General features: G+C 57.4%; 2 protein-coding genes across 12 annotated transcripts; both read right to left on the reverse strand.

Moving 5' to 3' along the window:
• Positions 1–4,991: 4,991 nt before the first annotated feature.
• AURKAIP1 (aurora kinase A interacting protein 1) lies at positions 4,992–6,456 on the reverse strand. 5 transcript variants are annotated; one of them, XM_036862808.1, is made up of 4 exons: positions 6,290–6,456; positions 5,993–6,082; positions 5,273–5,718; positions 4,992–5,210 (listed from the first exon to the last, which is right to left on the reverse strand). In XM_036862808.1, the coding sequence occupies exons 2-4, from the start codon at positions 6,042–6,044 to the stop codon at positions 5,076–5,078; spliced, it is 633 nt and encodes a 210-aa protein (XP_036718703.1). In that variant the 5' UTR covers positions 6,045–6,082; positions 6,290–6,456; the 3' UTR covers positions 4,992–5,075. The 5 variants fall into 5 exon arrangements, with proteins under 5 accessions (XP_036718703.1, XP_036718695.1, XP_036718722.1 ...); XM_036862800.1 differs by having other exon boundaries at positions 6,276–6,456; XM_036862816.1 differs by having other exon boundaries at positions 4,997–5,177; positions 6,276–6,452.
• A 1,779-nt stretch (positions 6,457–8,235) lies between these two features.
• Positions 8,236–16,539, reverse strand: CCNL2 (cyclin L2). 7 transcript variants are annotated; one of them, XM_036859523.1, is made up of 12 exons: positions 16,084–16,521; positions 15,614–15,688; positions 15,227–15,336; positions 14,332–14,452; positions 13,324–13,388; positions 10,771–10,870; positions 10,479–10,583; positions 10,255–10,396; positions 9,699–9,810; positions 9,521–9,613; positions 9,024–9,389; positions 8,236–8,367 (listed from the first exon to the last, which is right to left on the reverse strand). In XM_036859523.1, exons 1-12 carry the CDS (start codon positions 16,375–16,377, stop codon positions 8,253–8,255), a joined length of 1,698 nt encoding a protein of 565 aa, XP_036715418.1. In that variant the 5' UTR covers positions 16,378–16,521; the 3' UTR covers positions 8,236–8,252. The 7 variants fall into 7 exon arrangements, with proteins under 7 accessions (XP_036715418.1, XP_036715426.1, XP_036715401.1 ...); XM_036859531.1 differs by having other exon boundaries at positions 9,024–9,374; positions 16,084–16,515; XM_036859506.1 differs by having other exon boundaries at positions 15,227–15,398; positions 16,053–16,511.
• Between the last annotated feature and the right edge of the window lie 1,101 nt (positions 16,540–17,640).

The following is a 17,640-nucleotide window of genomic DNA, read 5'->3' on the forward strand; positions in this document are numbered from 1 at the left end:
AGCCCACACACCACAACGAAGAGTAGCCCCCGCTCGGCACAACTAGAGAAAGCCCGCACACAGCAACGAAGACCCAATGCAGCCAAAAGTAAATAAACAAATTTATTTTTTAAAAAATTAAGTTTTGAAGTCAAAAAGAGCTGAATCATGGCTTCACAGCCATGTGACTGTGGGCAAGTTCATCTCTGTACTTAAGGGTCCTCCCTTATCAAACAAGGTTCATTATAGATTTGTTGTGACATAAGTCCTGTGAAGAACCTAGCACAATGCCTGTGGTGAAAGGAATCACTCAAACATGTCAATTATTAACTGTTTAAAAACATAATTCTTATTCTACAATCTATCTCTGACGCACCTTTTCTCAGAAAGCCATTCTAGGAGGTACTCCACGAAAACAAGAAAGTAAACCACAAGGCAGGAAAACACGGCATTCCAGAAACAGAGGCTCCAGCTGATGAGGCCAAGGGTATCCCAGGGAGACCCTGCTGGTGCCATCAAGGGCCCGGGGCAGCCCAGACAGGGCACCAGGAGGGCGGCTCCACCTGAACAAGAGTCACTCGAGGAGCTGGACGGAAGTGAGAGTTTTTAAATTCCGTCAGCAAGTTTGGAGCTGAGTTAGTGATACATAGAAAAACGTACAAAAGAAAAAACAGGACTGGAGGATAAAGAGCTGAAAGAGAAAGGAGATACAAGCTTGCTGAGCCGTGAGGCCATTCACACTATGGTGGGCTACACCGGGAGGAGGCCGAGGCCAGCAGAGGAGCTGAAGTTGCCGGCCCTGGGGCAGGCTCGGGGTGGGTGAGGTGAGGTGAGGCAGGAGCTGACAACTCCACGCTGGGCCACGTACGATCCTACCTGGCCAGCAAATCAACAAATAAGAATTCAACTGTAAATACAAAGTAACAAAACCAACAAGAACAAGCAAAGCGAAAGGAGAGGGTGCCCTTGCCCGGATTCACAGGGACGCCCAGGTCTGAGTCCCAGAGGACCGGGGGGTGACCCACCCACCCTGTTCACGTGAGGGCTGTGGTGTTCCCAGCCCTTGGGGACTCCAGGCTAGACCCCCCGGTCTTGGCGGCCTCTGGGGCCTCCTCCACCCAGAGCGGGGCCTCGGGGTGGCCGGGTCCACTCGGCAGGACTCCAGGCTGAATCAGTCTCCTCCCCTGCACCTCAGATCACCTACACCAGGGTGGCGAGGGTGTGGGGTGCCAGGTCACAGGGCAGTCACCCCTGTCCGGTGCTCCCAAATTCACTGGGTCAGTCTACACTCCACACAACACAGGCACGATTAATGCCGGCGACCCGGCTCACCCCGATCGTGAGTCTTGGCCACGGCTCAGGGGCTCCCACGGAGGTGTCACAACTCCCACCCAGCCTGCAGGTTGAGGCCTCCCCTCCTCTTGGCCTCAGGGGCCCTGACAGCTCTGCCACCGCACAGCTGAAGCGAGGGGGCTGCCGGCCCGGTGCTGCCCCACCTGAGTCTGCAGTGCTTCCCTCCCTACTCAGCCGGGAGGGATCCTCAAAATACGCACAGGCCGCCCACACCCCACACAGAGAACTCCAATTTGGGAGGTGGCAGTCTCAGCTGGGGTGAACTCGAGCCCCAGCCCTGTTGCACGGCTGACGTGTGACCCCCAGGTGAGCGACCCAATGCCACAGCTCAGCCTCCTCGTCCAAAAATGGCCCAGCAGTGCCCTGTGAGGCTGAGATCAGCACTAGAGAGAATCCGACAGGGAGCACGGGCTGTGGCTGCCCAGCCAGGCGGCAGGGGCTGTCGCCTCCCGGCCCCCACCCTCAGGCTAACTCCAGACCCAGGTCTGGGCTCCTCCGCCCCATCCTGGGGGCTGCAGCTCACGAGCCCTTCAGCGGCTTTTTCCAAAATTCAGACCTGGAGAGGAATGTTCCCTGCCTCCTCTGTCCCCCCAGGTTCCAGCATCCTTCCAGGCAAGTTCAGCGGGCCGTGGCCAGGCCAGGGGAGTGAGGCCAACCTCTGCCCCACGCCGAGGCCCTCTGTCGCCCTCGCCAGCCTGCAGGCTCCTTGGACGGCGGGGAGCACAGCTATTCGCATGCGGTTTGGGGGCGCACACGTATGTGCGCGTCTGATTGGGGCAGGGGGCCGGCCCTTCCCAGGGCCCAGCGTCCAGCCTCACATCCTCCCGCAGGGCTTGAGCCTGCCTGGCTCCCTCTGTGGCCCACTGTGTGGGCAGGAACGCCCAGGCCAGAAGACACTGGCCGTGCCCCAGGCACGGAGGAGCACGGGGACGAGGGGTGGCGGCTGAGCTCACTGAGGTGTCTCCTCACTGGGTCCAAAAGGCAGATCCCCGTCAGGGCCCAAGACCACCCCCATCAGCTCGAGCCCTCGCCGGGGCCTCCTCTGGCTGAATCCAAGCCCGAGGCGCTGCTCTGGGTTAAGGGCAGACCACAGGCCAGAACCACATCACACAGGAGGGGCCCTCACTCCGCGCCCCGCCTCAGGGGGCGCCCAGGGCTAGAACAGGAGGCAACGGGGAGGAGGAGCTGAGGGAGGGTGGAGGCCCCATCGGGAAGAGGGGAGGAGCAGCCCCTTGCGGTCCGGGAGGGGCTGCAGAGTAAAAATAAACCCCCCAAACCACCTCCTGAGATCGTGGCTGGGGCCCAAGGCACCCAAGCCACGGGCAGGATGAGGTCTGCACACACGAGCTGGGGCAGCGAGAGGGCTGCCAAGGTGCAGGGCCTGCAAGGCAGGGGAAGGCACAGGGACTGAGGAGACAGAGCGGGGCTGGGCCAGCTCAGGAGCTGACCCGACAGGACCGGTGACCTCAGGATCAGGGGCCTCGACCACGGCACCACTGACGTCCGGGGCCACCTGCTCTCGGGCAGGGGCTGCCCTGTGCACTGCAGGGCGTTTCACAGCATCCCCGGCCTCCACCAACTGTGACCCCCACTGTGACAACCAAAACTGCCTCCAGATGTAGCTGAATGCTCACTTAAGAACCACTGTTGTGAAAGAATGGTGAGGCCGCGTGGCCTGGAACCAGTGGGCAGCCTGCCTTCTGGGGGCGCCCCAGCTGGCACCCACCTCACGGTGGAGGAGGCTGGAGCAGGTGACCCGGGTGCCAGGGCCCTGTGGCGCTCTGCCGGCTGGCAGCCTCCAGGCGTCTGGGTCTGCACCCCCCTGCACGGGCCGGCCAGTTGCATCCCCAGCACTCATGGCCCCAGCTGAGCTTTGTCTCCAGACTCAGCCAGGGAAGGGTGGGGTGAGCCACGGGGCAGCTCCCGCAGGGGTGCTGGAAGGAAACACCGGGAGCAGCTGCTCAGCGGCCGTGGGCGTCAGCCAAGGGCGTCACTGGCAGGCCAAGGCCCTGCTGGGAGGCCTGGGGGAGCTGGGGCCAGACTTGGCACCAAGAGGGCATGGTCCATTCCACCCGAGGGAGGCTCCACTGCTGAGGCCCAGGCCCTGGCCCTGGGACCCCTGCCCCTGGGACCCCTGCCCCACCCACAGTTGAGGAAACTAAGACCCAGAAAGGATGCCCATGTCCTGGTCCTCAGCCGGAACCCCAAGGGCTGCCAGGAGCCTAATCACTGCCCCCTAGTGGCCACCCGCAGAAGCAGTCCTGTGCCCTCACGGGCCTCTGGTCTCCTCCAGGTCAGGGTCAGCGTCACCCTTCTCACGTCCACTCCACACGGCTACTCTATGAGCCCATCTCCCCTGACGGACAGGGACTCAGGCAGGCCCCACGGTTAGAAGCCCGCTTACCCAGCTAGCAGGCACGCACAGGACAGGGGCCCACCTGGCTCACTGAAGCATCGGGGCTGTCCGTTCCCTTCCAGGAGAAATGCTGGGAAGCCCGTGTCCAAGCACACCCCCTGCCCCCAGATCTGCTCGACCTGCAGGGAACCCAACCCAGGCCACAGACGCATCTCTGACAAAACACGAGGAGCGCGCACCGCCCTGGTGTGAAGCGGGTCGGGGGCATCAGCAACAGAACTGTGCCCCTCACAGACGCCACTCTGGGGCTCAGGAGAGACGTACCCACCTTCCCCTCCTTGAACCCAACGTCAGGAGCAGGGCAGACGCTGAGGATGAGAACGAGCCTCACCTGCACTCACGGCCTCTGACCAGCTCCTCCGCCTGCAGTCCAGCCCCCCAAGCCTGGATACAGAGGCCCAGGGGCCCCCCACTATTAGTGATAACACGTTCTCCTCCACGCAGGAGAAACCTGGAATATCTGAGGACCACTGGTTCACACTAAGGCTCTGGGCTTCCCCAGCTCTATAAACGGCACCCCTTCCTCAGCCGACCCGACCCTGAACCTTCCAGAGTGGGCCATCCCTTCCTGGTGAGCCCCTCACCACCCCCCTTCAGGGCCCCAGAAAGTGGCAGAGGCCAAGGAGCCCACAGCAGGCCACGGATCCCCAGCTGCAGCTGAGCAGGACGGCTCAGAGAGTCACTTGAGGCCCAGGTAGCAGGACCTGAAGGACCCCAGCCATCATCTCTGAGGACAGGGCGTCTTTCCTGCCTCCCCTCCCCATCTCCCCAGTGAGGCCCTCTCTGCCCCCTCAACTGTGCGGGTCCAGCTGCACGCATGTTTTTTTTCCAATAAACAGGTCTTACAGCACCACACGATGCATAGTTGGTTAAACCTGGCACCACAGAGGAGCGCTGACTACGAGATCTGCTCGGGTTTTTCGACTGCACAGAGGGTCAACCGTGTACCCTAATCACACCACCACCTCCATCGGGGCACTCCCTAACCTCCAAGCCGGTCCCCTTGGCACAGTTCCCATCTGCATGCTCTTCAGGGGCAAGGCTAGGACTCTTCTCAGTGTCCCCACAGCACCGGTTCGTGAAGAGCCAGGCTGTCACTCCTGCAGCCCTGGCACCAAGACAAGGGCCAGCTCGGGGAAGGGACCGCCAATCTGCCACCCAGAGCCCTTGTGTCTCTTGTAACAGCAGACGCTGGCGCCAGCCTCAACCCCAAGACAGCTCACCCCAGGCAGAAGAGGGTCCAGGCCAGCAAAGATGGCTAAGTTCTCCGAATTTTTATTCAACGGGTCATCAACAGTAACAGGGCTGGGGGAGAGACACACGAGACTCATTTGCCCTTCAGGTAGATCTTGGGGGTCTGCCAGCCTGCAGGGGCTTCCTTCAGGCCCGCCTTCCGCCAGATGCGCCTCAGGTCTCTCTCGAACCTCATCTGCGAGGGCAGAGGGAGGGACCACCAACAGGTCTGCGGCACAGCCACGCACCTCAACCACCCTGCCCAGCTCTGGGCCGAGGGCCCTCACTCACCTGCTTCCGTTTCAGGCGTCCCTCCCTGACCTTCCGCCGCAGGAACCGGGTCCTCTTGACCAGCTTGCGGTACTTGTGATGATTCATCTTCCGCCGGCGGATCTTGAGCACGTTCTTGCACTGTATCTGGGACGCGTCCCAGACCTCCTTACCCCCCTGCGCGACCCCTTCCCCCCCCTGGCTGGGTGGACACTCATAGACTTGGGCTGGAGACACAGTCCCTGGGGCCCCAGCGTCCAGTCTGGGCAGGAGGTAGCGAACGGTCAGCCAGCTCTCCAAGGGGCTGATAGACATCTTCCTGGGGACCAGCATCTCCTCAAGCTCCATGTGGACCCGCCTGTCAGGAAGGGAGGCAACCCCACTTGGGCCTATTGGTTGCATGCTGTAGCGAGGCCTGCAGTTATGCCTGCCCAACACCCCGCAGACAGGCCAAGGCCCACTGCAACCTGCAGGAGACAAAATGGCACAGTTAGTTACCGCTCGTGGGGCTACATGACCTACGCACGGCCACCGGGCCTGGGGAGCAGAACCTCCTGAAGCCCTGCTGACATTCTCAGGCCCAGACTTCCCCTCTGTGAAATCTGGACGTTTACGAGGTCGTTTGTGGCCGGGCCCCGCCTCCAGCTGGTGAGGCACAGCAGCGGGGGGGACTGAGCTGCTGACCCCATATTCCTAACCCAGGTGCGCCTCCCGCCCATCTGCCCCCACGGGGCCTCTCACCTGCCCGGGGAACAGCCCTGAGCAGCTGGGAGGTCAGGCGCACCATGAACATGGTCTGTGCTTGGCGGCGGCCCCAGGCACTCAGCGGAGCTGGAACACAGGTGCACGCCTAGGTCACTCCGGGGACTCCGGTCTCGCCCTGATTCCCGCACCCCGTCTCCCTCACCACCCTATCCCACCACGAGGACGCTGCTTCGAGCACGGCTCCCTCCCTCAAACCCTCCGCCGCTCCCCAGCTGCGCGACTCTGGGCAGGTACTGACTCTCCCTGAACCTAGTTTTACCCCGAGGCGCCCACCGCGCGGGTGGTGTCGACGCTCGGGTCTTAGGTCCCGAGCCCCAGACGGCCGCGGCCGCCTCCGCCGTCCCTGGAGCCCGCACGCCGCGGCCTCACGCCGACTCTTCCCAGACGCAACCGAGAGGCTCAACTGACCATTCCGCCGCCGCGCTCAGGCACTTCCGGTCCGTACCTAAACTGGCCCCCACCCCGCGTGCGGCCGCCCGCTGGTTCCCACGGCCAGCGCCCCCTAGCGCCCCACGGCGCCCTGCTCCGCGTCGGTGCAGGTCCCACCCGGCCCAGAAAGCGACGGTTTCCGGCCGGAGGAGCCGCCCCCCGCGCCCCGCCCCAGCTCCTCCCACGGCTCGCCGGCTCCGCCTGTCCCTTGCGGAGGGCTAGAAAACTACCTTTCCCACAACCCCGGGGGGGCCCCTCTGCGCCTGCGTGGCCCAAACTCCCGTCGCCCCCCCCCGACTGGTCAGGGGCCCGTTGTCCCGGGAGGCCGGAAGTGGCATTTCGGGACTGCGGAAGGGACGTTGTCCCGTCGACGGAAATAGGGTTTGCGGGGGCGACGGAAGTGGCTCGAGATACTGCGGCTGCTGGGGCCGGAGGGGAAGAACCGGAGTTGCCGGGCCTGCGGGGCGTGGCCTCCACCCCCGAGCCCTCCTGCCGAGGATGAGAGGGAAGGTGACGGCGGCTCGGCCCGGGCTCCCGCAGCCCGGACGCCAGGAGTGCCGTGCCGGGCGTTGGGGGCAGAGCCGGGGCGCCGTAAGGAAGGACTCGGGGGTCTTGGACCCGCCGCCCCATCCCTTTGGCTTGCAGCCTCCTGTCTCTGCCAGTCTGGATAAGCGGAGGAGGCCCCGCGTCTAACGCGGGATGGATAGTACGACGCTTTTTGCATAGGTGGAGTGTTTTTTCCTTCCTCAAAGCAAACAAGCTCCCATCCTGTGCCCATGGGAAGTTTTTGTCCGAAAATCAAAAGCAGCCTCCGTGGAGCATGGTGTTTGGCTAAGACCCAGTGTTGCTCCTCAGGGTAGGGGGCTCCGAGGGCACCACTTCACCCATCTAGTCCAGAAAGGCTCCGTTGTCCTCGCTGAGGTTGGCTAGTATGGCAGGATCTCAAGAATGGACGTGCGGGGGCTCCTGCTGGCACTGGGATGTGGGGAGCCCCATTGGCTCTACTGGGAGGCTTGCCCTGTAGGAGGGTCTTCCAGTGAGGCTTAGGCAGGAAATGGCCAGGCTGGGACACCCCCAGGCCCCAACCTGGCTAAGCAGGGAGTGGACGATAAGCCAGTAGGAAGGCAGAAACCGTAGGCTCCCGGCCCAGCTCTGTAACTGAGTCACCAGAGGACAGACACCCTTCCGCCCAAGGGACTGCTTCCGGTTCCCAGGTCGGAAGGTCTCTGAACACGTCCTGGAGCCCACCCCTCCCTCCAGCTGCACGGCCTCCCCAGGCTTTTGTGGTTTGCTCATGAGTGAGCCACCTGCACCCTGGGCGTTGACCCTGCCGCTTTCACACCTTCTTGGCTGTACTGACTTCAAGCACCTTTCGCCAGGCCCACTGGCTCCAGGAAGGCCACGCCTCCCACCCGCACAGAAGTGCTGGTCTGGGGAGAGCCAACACGGGGCATAGGACAGGCCCCCCAACAGCCCTCGATCCGCACAGAGCACACGCAGCACCCAGAGACAGGCCCGACGCCCATCCTGCTCACCTGCACCACCAACCTGTCTACTCGCCCGCCACCCACTCTGACGGAGGACCCCTCCGGGGTGATGCTCCTCTGGGGTCCTTGTTCCTGGCTGCCGCCAGCCTGACAAAACCTGCAGCGCATTACAAACCAATGTCCCTCAGGCACAAGGGGACTCCAGACCATTGTGTCCTTTTCAAACCCTCCCTCTACCCCACCAGCAGCAGACAGCTCAGACTCCTCACGAGCCCTCACAGAAGAGCAGGTGCACAAAACTCAATACAAAACCCAACGCTTTAATGAGATGAGAGGCGGCAGCGCAGACGTACCGCTAGAACCGGTACTGCCGGCTGTGCACAGGAGCAAGCACGCACGTTGACAAACCACAAATCCTTCAACGTTCCAAATAACCTGAGTAGAGAGAATTGTGTTTATTTAACCACATAAAATGCATATATAGGAAACTTCTCTATTTAGGAGCTGGTGGCCTGCACTCAGCATTGCACAGATAAAAATATACGACTTTCAACACAGATCTAAATACCTTCACATTTTAAAAATCAGAATTCTCTACACAAGTTTTAAGCTGACAGAATTCAAGTTCTGAGTTTTCATATGTAGCTTTAACTTGTATTAAACACATGTTTATTTACAACGTGGACAGAGAGCGAGGGGCTGTTAAGGCCATTTTCTCATAGTGAAACATTGCAAAATACGGACATGAGTACAACCTAATATAGGCAAAGGTTCGAAAAGTCATTGTCTTGGTTCAACGTAATTGAGTATCGGAACGGAAGTGAAGAGACAGCCTGTCGTAGCACCCAGCCACGCCACCGGGACGTGCGCGCCGGCCTTTGCAACCGGCAGGGCTGCTGCTGAGGCGGGCCGGGGCGAGCTAGGCCGGGGCGAGCTAAAGGGCGGCTTGCTGGCCTCTCCATTCCGTCTCCAAATTCATCACACGGTCCCGAGTCTACAACCATTTCCACAAAGAGTCAGGCCCAAGGGCCAGTGGCCGAGGTGAGCATGCCGAGGGCCAAAGGGCAGACCTTCAGGGACCCCGCCCTCACCTCCGGTGCCTGCTGTGCCCGGGGTGGTCCCGCTCGTAGCGATGGCCCGCTCGCTCGTACGACCGAGAACGCTCCCGTCGCTGGTCTCTACAGTAATGACTTTTCTTCTTGTATTTTCCAGAATTATCTGCCCGTTCCCGTGAGCGGCTCCGAGAGCGGGAGGAGCTCCGGCTCCGAGACTTGTGTGGCTTCTGGGCGGAGTACTTGCAGTCCTTGGACCTCCGGTAGCTCCTTACCTTGGAGCCTTTGTAGGGAGCGCCCCGATGGGCCTGTCTGGGTGGGGAGTCACTCCGGCTCCGCGAGCGGCTCTGTGACTTGGACCCGCCAGACGTAGAGCCGCTGTCGCTTTTCCTGTGAAGGAGACCACTGGGCGGGTGACCGCCCACCCCGACCACCTCTGGGTCAGGAGCAACTGTCCTGAGGAGAGGCCACACCACCTCCCAGGGAAGACACCCACCCTGCCAGGTGCAGCCCCAAGCGCCCCGAGCGGCACACACCTTCTCTTAGGAGAAGCGGATGGCGACGGGGACCTGGAGTAACTCTGCTCGTGACTCCCACTCCGACTTCGAGCCCCTCGCCCCCTCGGCAAGCTGAGAACAGGGCAGAGAGCAGAGTTTCAGACCCCACGTCTCTGCAGCCAACCCCAGCAGCCTGTCGGGGCACGCGGACACTCACCCGTTCACCGGGCTGTCGGCCTTGGCTCTCTTCACGCCCTCCACTTTCCTCCTGGTGTTCTTCACAGAGAGTGGGGAAGGCTTGTCTCCTTGGCCTTCCTTGGGGGACTCCGCTAGAATCAAGTATGAGAAGTTACAACCCGACAGCTGTTCTACTGAGAAACGGGTCAGCCAAGCAAGGTGGGGCCTCTCCCACAGGACTGCTGCTGCCGACCGTGACTCCCTGCTCCCCGCCGGGCTCGGAACCACCAGACGCAGGAAGGTCACCTGTCCTGCTCGCCTTGCCTCCAGGACCAGGGACAGGCGTCATGCTTAACTCTAGGATCTGACAACATGGTCTACTGCTCCAGATTTATGAGATTTTCATCAAACTATTTGGCTAGGCTGGGTAAACAGCCATTTCAGGACCCTGTCCATATCCCTTCCTAATGAAAACAGAAAAACAGACTTCATAGGAGCCCCCCAGAGTGCTCAGACTAGCTGCAGACGTGATTCTAAGAGAAATCTGGAGGAGAGGGCCACCCCTGAGAGGAGCACACGCGCGCCCTGACGCTCACCCGGCTTGGGGGCAGGTGAGAACCGCGACGCGCTGTCCAGCACCTGGGTGCCGCCGGGCAACAGGCCCTTGGCTTGTGCCTTTGCCTCGTCGAGGGCGTACCTGCGCTTCTCCACTTCACCTTCCAGGTGGGTCAGGTCAACCTAGAAAAGCCAGAGGGCAGGATTCAGACCAGATTCTTCCAGTCAAACACAGAGGCACACGTGACGTGAAAAGACATAGAACCTTTTTCCGAGTATATAGCTGCAGAATTTTTAAGCAGATTTCTTGAATCTCTTCTTCAGTTGCTCCAAACAAAAGAAACCAATGGGGACGATTGGGCAAAGGGATCTGTAAACACAAAAGTCATCACCATTATACTTTTCTTCATTGCTGACAAGATTCTCAGGGCAATAAAAACAAGCCTGCCGGTCACCAGCAAGTAGGCTTTTTACTGGCTCCAACGAGCATAATTTGAAGCACAGTATGCAGAAGTTCACTGGGGTCGGTGAATCCCCCGGGGTGGCCCAGCACTGACCTCCAGCGTCCGGGCAGCAAGATAGATGCAGGCACAGGCGATGCTCTCAGGCTGGAACCTCACAAAAACGTCTGTGCGAAGGCTGTCATTCATGTAGTTCCTGAAAAGCAAACGCAGGAAGAATTGCAACACCCGTGGCAACGCGCACAACACCTGTCTGCACTGTCTAAGTCAAGTCACTGCTCCGCTAAGTAGTCTACTGCCAGGACTTAGAGCTAGACAGTCCTGTGAATCTCACAAGTTCATGGAGAAACGTTCTAGCTGCTTCTTCTGAATACAGGACAGGAAGACAGGGAAATAACTGAAAAAAATTTTTAAAGCTGGCTGAATGTCAGACAATACGTGTTGCTATGAAAGAGAACCAACTTTAACTTTACTTTTCCCTCTCAACCTTTGGCCTGCTCTCATGCAAAACACAGTGCCTCAGAAAGATGTCTACTGTGGCAGTTCAACGTATCTGATTAAGGAAACCTAAATGCTCAAAATCCATAGTGCAGAGAAACATGCAAACTCAAATGAATGGGCTCAGCACAAAGCCTGCGAGGGCCTTTCTGAGACAAGTCGTCCTCTTGCGCTCCTTTTCCGGGGAGAGGTGCTCACGGCGTGGCTTCTTCCACACGGGAGTCCACTTGAAAAGGGGGGAAAACGCCCTTGGGTGTATGGGAACGTCATGCAGAGGGCTCAGCGCCCCAAGGGAAATCCTCTTCTCAGGCTTATCAAAGAACCGTTTCCAAACTGTCCCATTTCAACAAGGAGTCTTAAAATGAACATTCATAAAATCAGATAAAAGCAACAAAATACTACAAGTTTCATCACAATCAGGACATTTTTAAAACTTTATCACATTTTAAAAGATATAAAAATACAAAACATTTGCATTTTTTAAAAAAATTAAAGAGTTTTGACATTGGCTACATTTTCAACATTTTCATTTAGATATATTTCTCTAAAATTTAAAAGACCAAAAATCAGATCTCACCTTAACTTTATCAACATTGCAAAAACAAAAGATTAATTTCACAAGAAAACAGTTGCACAGGTCATGTATTTAGTGCTCGTAACATCCCCCAGTGGTACCAGGCTCCATCCAAAGGGGAGCCAAGTTGTGCTGGGGTCTGACTGATGCACCCCCCACCCTGGTTATCTCTGCCCGAAATCCTGGAGAAGGTGACCTACAAACCCACGGAGAAATTCCTCAGTGATAAATTCTACATCTGCCCACTAGCAGCACCTGGCTCTGAAGCTCTCCCTCCAGGCACCCAGAGGGGACCAAGGAAAAGCCTGTGTGATGGAGCCAAGGCCACATGTCCCGAGAGTTGCAAGTAAACGGTTCAAACATTTGCTAAACATAACCGTCAGTAACTTTTTTGGTTCTAATAAGAAAACCTTTAGTACTCGGACAGTGATAATATTATTAAACCGTTAACTCTTACGTCCTAAAAAAAAACAAATGAAGTCCTCAAAACATACATTTAAACTTAACTGCTATTTTTGAAATAAGTTACAATATAAAAAGTGTCCATGGAATGATTTAAAGATGCACACCTTTTACTAGACTGTGTCAACACTTAGTGCTGAAAAAGCAACTCTGGGACTTTCAGAAATAAAAACACCATCCCACACTAGTCTGAACTCCCACCAGCCAGTTTTCACAGCTTCCCATTTTTTTTTAAGAGAAAGGTACTGCATCTTTATTGCACAGGTAGGGCAGTTTCAAATGGACAAAATTCATGTCAAGACAGTTATCAACTCTTATCAATACAATTACCAAGCACGACAGAGGATTAACAAGAAGCACAATCGTCAGAGAACCACAGCAGCAGTGGGCCAGCACTAGACTATCGTGCGCATACCACCATCTAGAGCCAGCCTTCGGCGGAGAGCCTGCACTGGATTGGCTGAGGACGGCCGCTGTCCCTGCACCGAAGCGCTTGGACAGGAGAGGAGAAGTCTTAGTCACTTACCCTCAGAGGCTACCCTTTGATTGAAAGAGTACAGAAAAGAAAAGTCAAAATAGGTTCTCCATTAGACACAGCACAGCACCAGACAATTCAGGCAGCAAAAATATGACCCTTACACACTTCACTCTGTGGGAAAACACCCAGCTCTGAACCGTTACTTCAGGCTTCACTTCTAGCAAATGCATTGTTAAAATCAGTCCCCAGATTGTAGAAAGGCTTTACACCCCCTCTTCCTCCCATAGGATTCCCTTAACCGAGGCAGTCAGAAGCAAGTTCACGCTACCGTGAACCTCTAAGTCCACACTGGCAGCTGCGGTAAAGACCCCGACGTGCCAAGTCCACAGCCCCCAAAGGGCAGCCCAGTGACTGCCCTCCTCCAGGGGCAGGGCGGGTACGGGCCACCTTACCGTTCCACCAGTGCCTGATATCTGGGGAGTCTGGCTGGAATTTACATGGCAGGAACACTGGGCACTCAGACAACTCCAGCCCACAACCAAGTCATGGGACCGACTACCCACTGCCCAAGTGCCTCAAATCAACATACTCCTGCACTGCCCTGGCTGGTCTCATAAAACAAGGAAGACCAACTCACCATGAGGTCTGGACCAGGTGTCGGTTACGCTCACACTCTAACACCTGAAGGTACATAACGATTATCTGGAAGATATGGGTCAGGCAGTTATTACCACGCACCTTGAGAACGCAGAATTCAGATCTTGAGGGCATCCATGCAGCAAACGAGAGCCTTGTGCGAGATGCCAGGGTGGCTCCTGGGCACACGCCCCATGCACGGCTCAGCTGGAGGGGGGTTTCTGCTGGCGCACCGGCTGCCTGCTTTTGCAGCCAGGTGCCACGAACGCGCGCGCGGACCTAGCTGCACCCACGTCTGTCTCGGCCGGGACAGGGCTGAGGCTCATTCTCGTCTTCGACACACTCTCCACCAGTGACGTTAGCCTGCCCTGAACGCTTCTGTACCCCAGTCACCAACTTACACAAAACGTGGTGTGAAAATACTTTCAGCAAATGAAGAAAAAGCTCTTAAATCTATGGTGAGTTAATCTACCGAGATTCTGAACTAATGCCAGAAAATCAAACGAGAGAAGATATGAGGAAACCCCGAGTAAAAAAAAGATGGAAACAGAGATGAAAATAGCACTCTTCACGTTTGAGTGTAACATAGAAGATATATGTGGTATCGTATGCTCAACTGATACACACTGCAAAATAGCTTTCGTTCATCTCCAAATAAAGGGTTCAGAATTCTTCCAATTGCCCCATAAAAGAAAATAAGGTTATTACTAAAGCAGCTTTAGAAAAAGAGCTGTTGAAAAAAAAGTAAACTGACAGATTTCATTTTTACAAGTTCATCACCATTTTTGAAAGTTCAAACTTAAAAGATGCAATTTCCAAAACTTTTAAAAACATACTATTAAAATAAATACAATACAAAAAGGCTAATAAGAAAACAGTTATTTTCCAATTATAGATAAAACTGGAAAATCAAATCAGGGACACATTTAATCCTTTTCAGTTTCCAATCTAGGTGAGAATGAAGCAATGACTCTGGTGGGCTCACGTGGCAGCTGGGCCTCATACCCACCTTGTGAGGGTGCTTCACATGGACGCAGAAACCCAACTCTTTGAGAACTCGCCTTTCCGCCTTTATAATTTGATTCTTTAAGTTAACATAATCTTGATCCAACAGTAGAGGCACAGGTTTTCTACAAATACAAAGCACACGATCTGCATAAGGCTCAAATAAAGCCTATCAAATCCCACGGTTACCCCCAAACAGTGACAATCTACCATAAACACGATACAGAGTCAGGAAGTTTGCTTCCTGTAACTAACAAAACCACACAGTTTTCCTCAAACCCCAGCGCTGACCTACTCACTCCGCCTCAACGACCCTCTCCCTGTTTTCTTTACGGATGATAAACGCCGACTGAACAGAGTGGAGGGTCTCACGATCTCATGGCCCAAGGACTACACGTCCTCCATCCGCCTCAAGATACAAGCGGATGTATTGAGGATGAAGGGAAAACCAAAACACCAACAGAAGCATGGCGTTTAAACAGCCAAGGCTGTATTTTACAAAGGCCCTCCATTAGCTGGAGCGTTGGAAAGCCTGGGCCAAGGATGCTTCTAAAGATCCTGCAATGCACAGGACAGTCCCCACGGCAAAGAATCATCCAGCCCAAAATGTAAACAGTGCTGAGGTTGAGAACCCAGTTCTAGAGCATTCAGGCTGACGTGGGCAAACCACGAAACCAAGGCCAGCCGAACTACAGCCACAGCGCCCTGTCCTCCTGACTGTGGTTCCTTCACTGATTGAACAGCATCTGTTGGGTACACCCCCACCCCCAGGCACCAGGCCTCCTCCTGGGCACAGGTTTAAAACCTCACCCCCTACACCTTATTTCAGAAACGTTAATGGAACTGAATAACCATGAAAACAGACACGGATATCTACGACAGGTCTGATAAAGACTCACTTTTTCTCTCTCAGGTGTCGAAGGCGATGAAACACGTTGATGACGTCCCGTATCCGTCTTGGAGCCTCTTCTATCTTGGAGGCCAGGTGAACACAGGCCATTGACACGTGCTGAAACGTAAGCGATGCAACACAGAGATGTTTGTTCCAAGGACGACAGTAGTCTCCAACAGCTAAAGAACGGCGGTTAAGAGCAGAGGGGGTGCACCCTGAGAAAAAGGCCACTTGGAAAAAACCCCTCTGCAGTACAGGGGGCTTCCCAACCCCCCAAGTACAGCGCTGCAACTGGAAGACAAGTACTCGTTCCTCTGAGCAACGGGCAACGCAACAAACCCAGGTTTCCTGTCAACACATTTCTGGGGGAAAGAAAGACGGAAGAAAGCCTCACCTCCATGGAATGCTTCACAAAGGACTTGGTGTAGAAGAACCGCTGGAACAACACCTGCCCGGTAGCCATGGCCACCTGCACAAGAGAAAGATTCCATCCTTTTCAAAACCCAATTCAAGGGTCTCAAAGTTAAATTATTAGGTTTCACGAGACTCCTAACAAAGAACCAAAAACTAAAATGTTTCCGCGTCCACAAAGGCTCTTCGAGTCCCGCTGCCTCGCCTCCCTCATCACCTCCGGTGGGCGGCAGCGGGGACGCCCTGGGCCTGGGTCGGCCGGTGAGCCCGGGGCCAGGTGGGAATAAGGAGCGGGGTCGGGGTCCGAAGAGGGGATCGGCGCTGCGCCCGGGTGCCGGGCGGAGACACGGAGCGGGCTCCGGATAAGGCCCCCCCGCCAACAAAGGGCCCGGCAGCCTTCCCGGCGCCAGTGCGGCGGTTACCTCGGCCCGAGGCTCGCGGCCGCTCCCTCACCTGCGGCAGGCGGAGCAGGATGCCGGCCGCCTGGATGAGCTCGCAGCCCACCACGCGGAGGTCGGTCTCCGTGTCAGTGTCGAGGCCACTCGACATGGACGGCGTGAAGCGGAGCTTGTCGTCCGGCAGGAGGCAGTTCTCCAGCGTGATGAGCACCCCGGAGTACAGCCGGTCCCCGATCAGCACCCCCTGCGACCCGGGGGCTGTGCCACCGGAGCCCGGCGTGCCGGCCGCTGCCGCGGGGGTCGCCGGCCCCTGAGCCCCGGCTCCGGCCGTCGCCGTCGCCGCCGCCATTTTGTGCCGCCGACTCTCTCTCGGGCTCCTTCCCGGCAGGGCGGCTCCCCGCGACGCACTACGGCCGCGACCGCCCCGCCCCGCCGCGTGCCATTGGTTCGACCGGCGGGCCGCCCGGCGCCCCCTTGCTGCGACTGGCTTGGCCGCCTATCCGTCAGCGGCGCGGCGGACGCCGGAACCCGGCGCGGGCGGGAGCGGGCTCGTTACCCAAGAGGCCCTGCGGCGCCGGGCTAGACCGCGGTCTCGGCCACGACCCGGAAGCACTAGTCGCAGCTGCCAGCCCTGGGCACGTTTTATGGGCTAACCGCCCCGGTCTGGCCGTGCAGTCCGCGCAAAGACCCGGGAGCTCTCTAGGTTCCCACCGCAGCCCCAGGCTCCTTAGGGGCCTGGCGGGTGCTGAGGGGGCTCAGGGGGCCCGGGGGCGACCCCGGGTGGGCAGGGCCAGGCGGGACGCCCCCTGCCCCGAGGGCCCGCGCGGCGGGGCCGGGGGGCGGCTCTCCTTCCGCCTGGATTGCGTCCTTCGGGCCAGTGGTCCAGGGCTTGAATGGAGCTGTCGGAGGTTTCCGAAGCCCACGACCTGAAAGGATGGGCGCACGCGCTAGTAAGTTGTCCTCCAGCCCACGCCCAGCAGCAACGAGATGCTGTTTCCCTGAGTTAATTTGTGGCCGCCGGCGCGGTCAATTACTCTCTAGCCTTTACTGAGTCCACGTTTTGGGGTACAGGTATTAACGACAGATTCCCAAAGTTCTCGCCTTCAGAGCTGAGTCCAGAGAGGAGAGAGAGGGTAGCTGTAAACGTTTAATTCGATGTTTCTACAAATCTACAGCAGCTACAAAGTTGCAAGAGGCATGAGTTCCCCCAGGGTTGGGAGGAAAGGAGCCAGGTTGGGATGCCCCTGGGGCCATGGGAAGGGGCTTGGACTTTATCCTGCCAACAGCGGGGAGCCATCCAGGGGTTTGACCCTCCATTTCCTCATCTGTTGTACCAGGCGCTCTCGGGATTAGTGACCGCCAGCTTCTGGTGGTTTTTACGTCACCGGACAGCAGTGTTGCTCTCGCCTCAGCTGCGACAGCATCTGAGTTATCTAGTTATCCGTTGCTGAACAGTTGTCCCAAACTTTCACCAGGACCAGTGAAAGAACCTGTGTGAGGATGATGGGAAAGCAAGACTGGGTGAGGGGGAGCTTGGGGTGGGGGGCAGGTTGGAGAGGAGATTGCAGGGTAGGAGCCTCGGTGGGGGCAGGTTCAAACACTTGGGAGCTGC

The sequence above is a fragment of the Balaenoptera musculus genome, chromosome 1 (assembly GCF_009873245.2).
Source record: "Balaenoptera musculus isolate JJ_BM4_2016_0621 chromosome 1, mBalMus1.pri.v3, whole genome shotgun sequence".
NCBI lineage: Eukaryota > Metazoa > Chordata > Mammalia > Artiodactyla > Balaenopteridae > Balaenoptera > Balaenoptera musculus.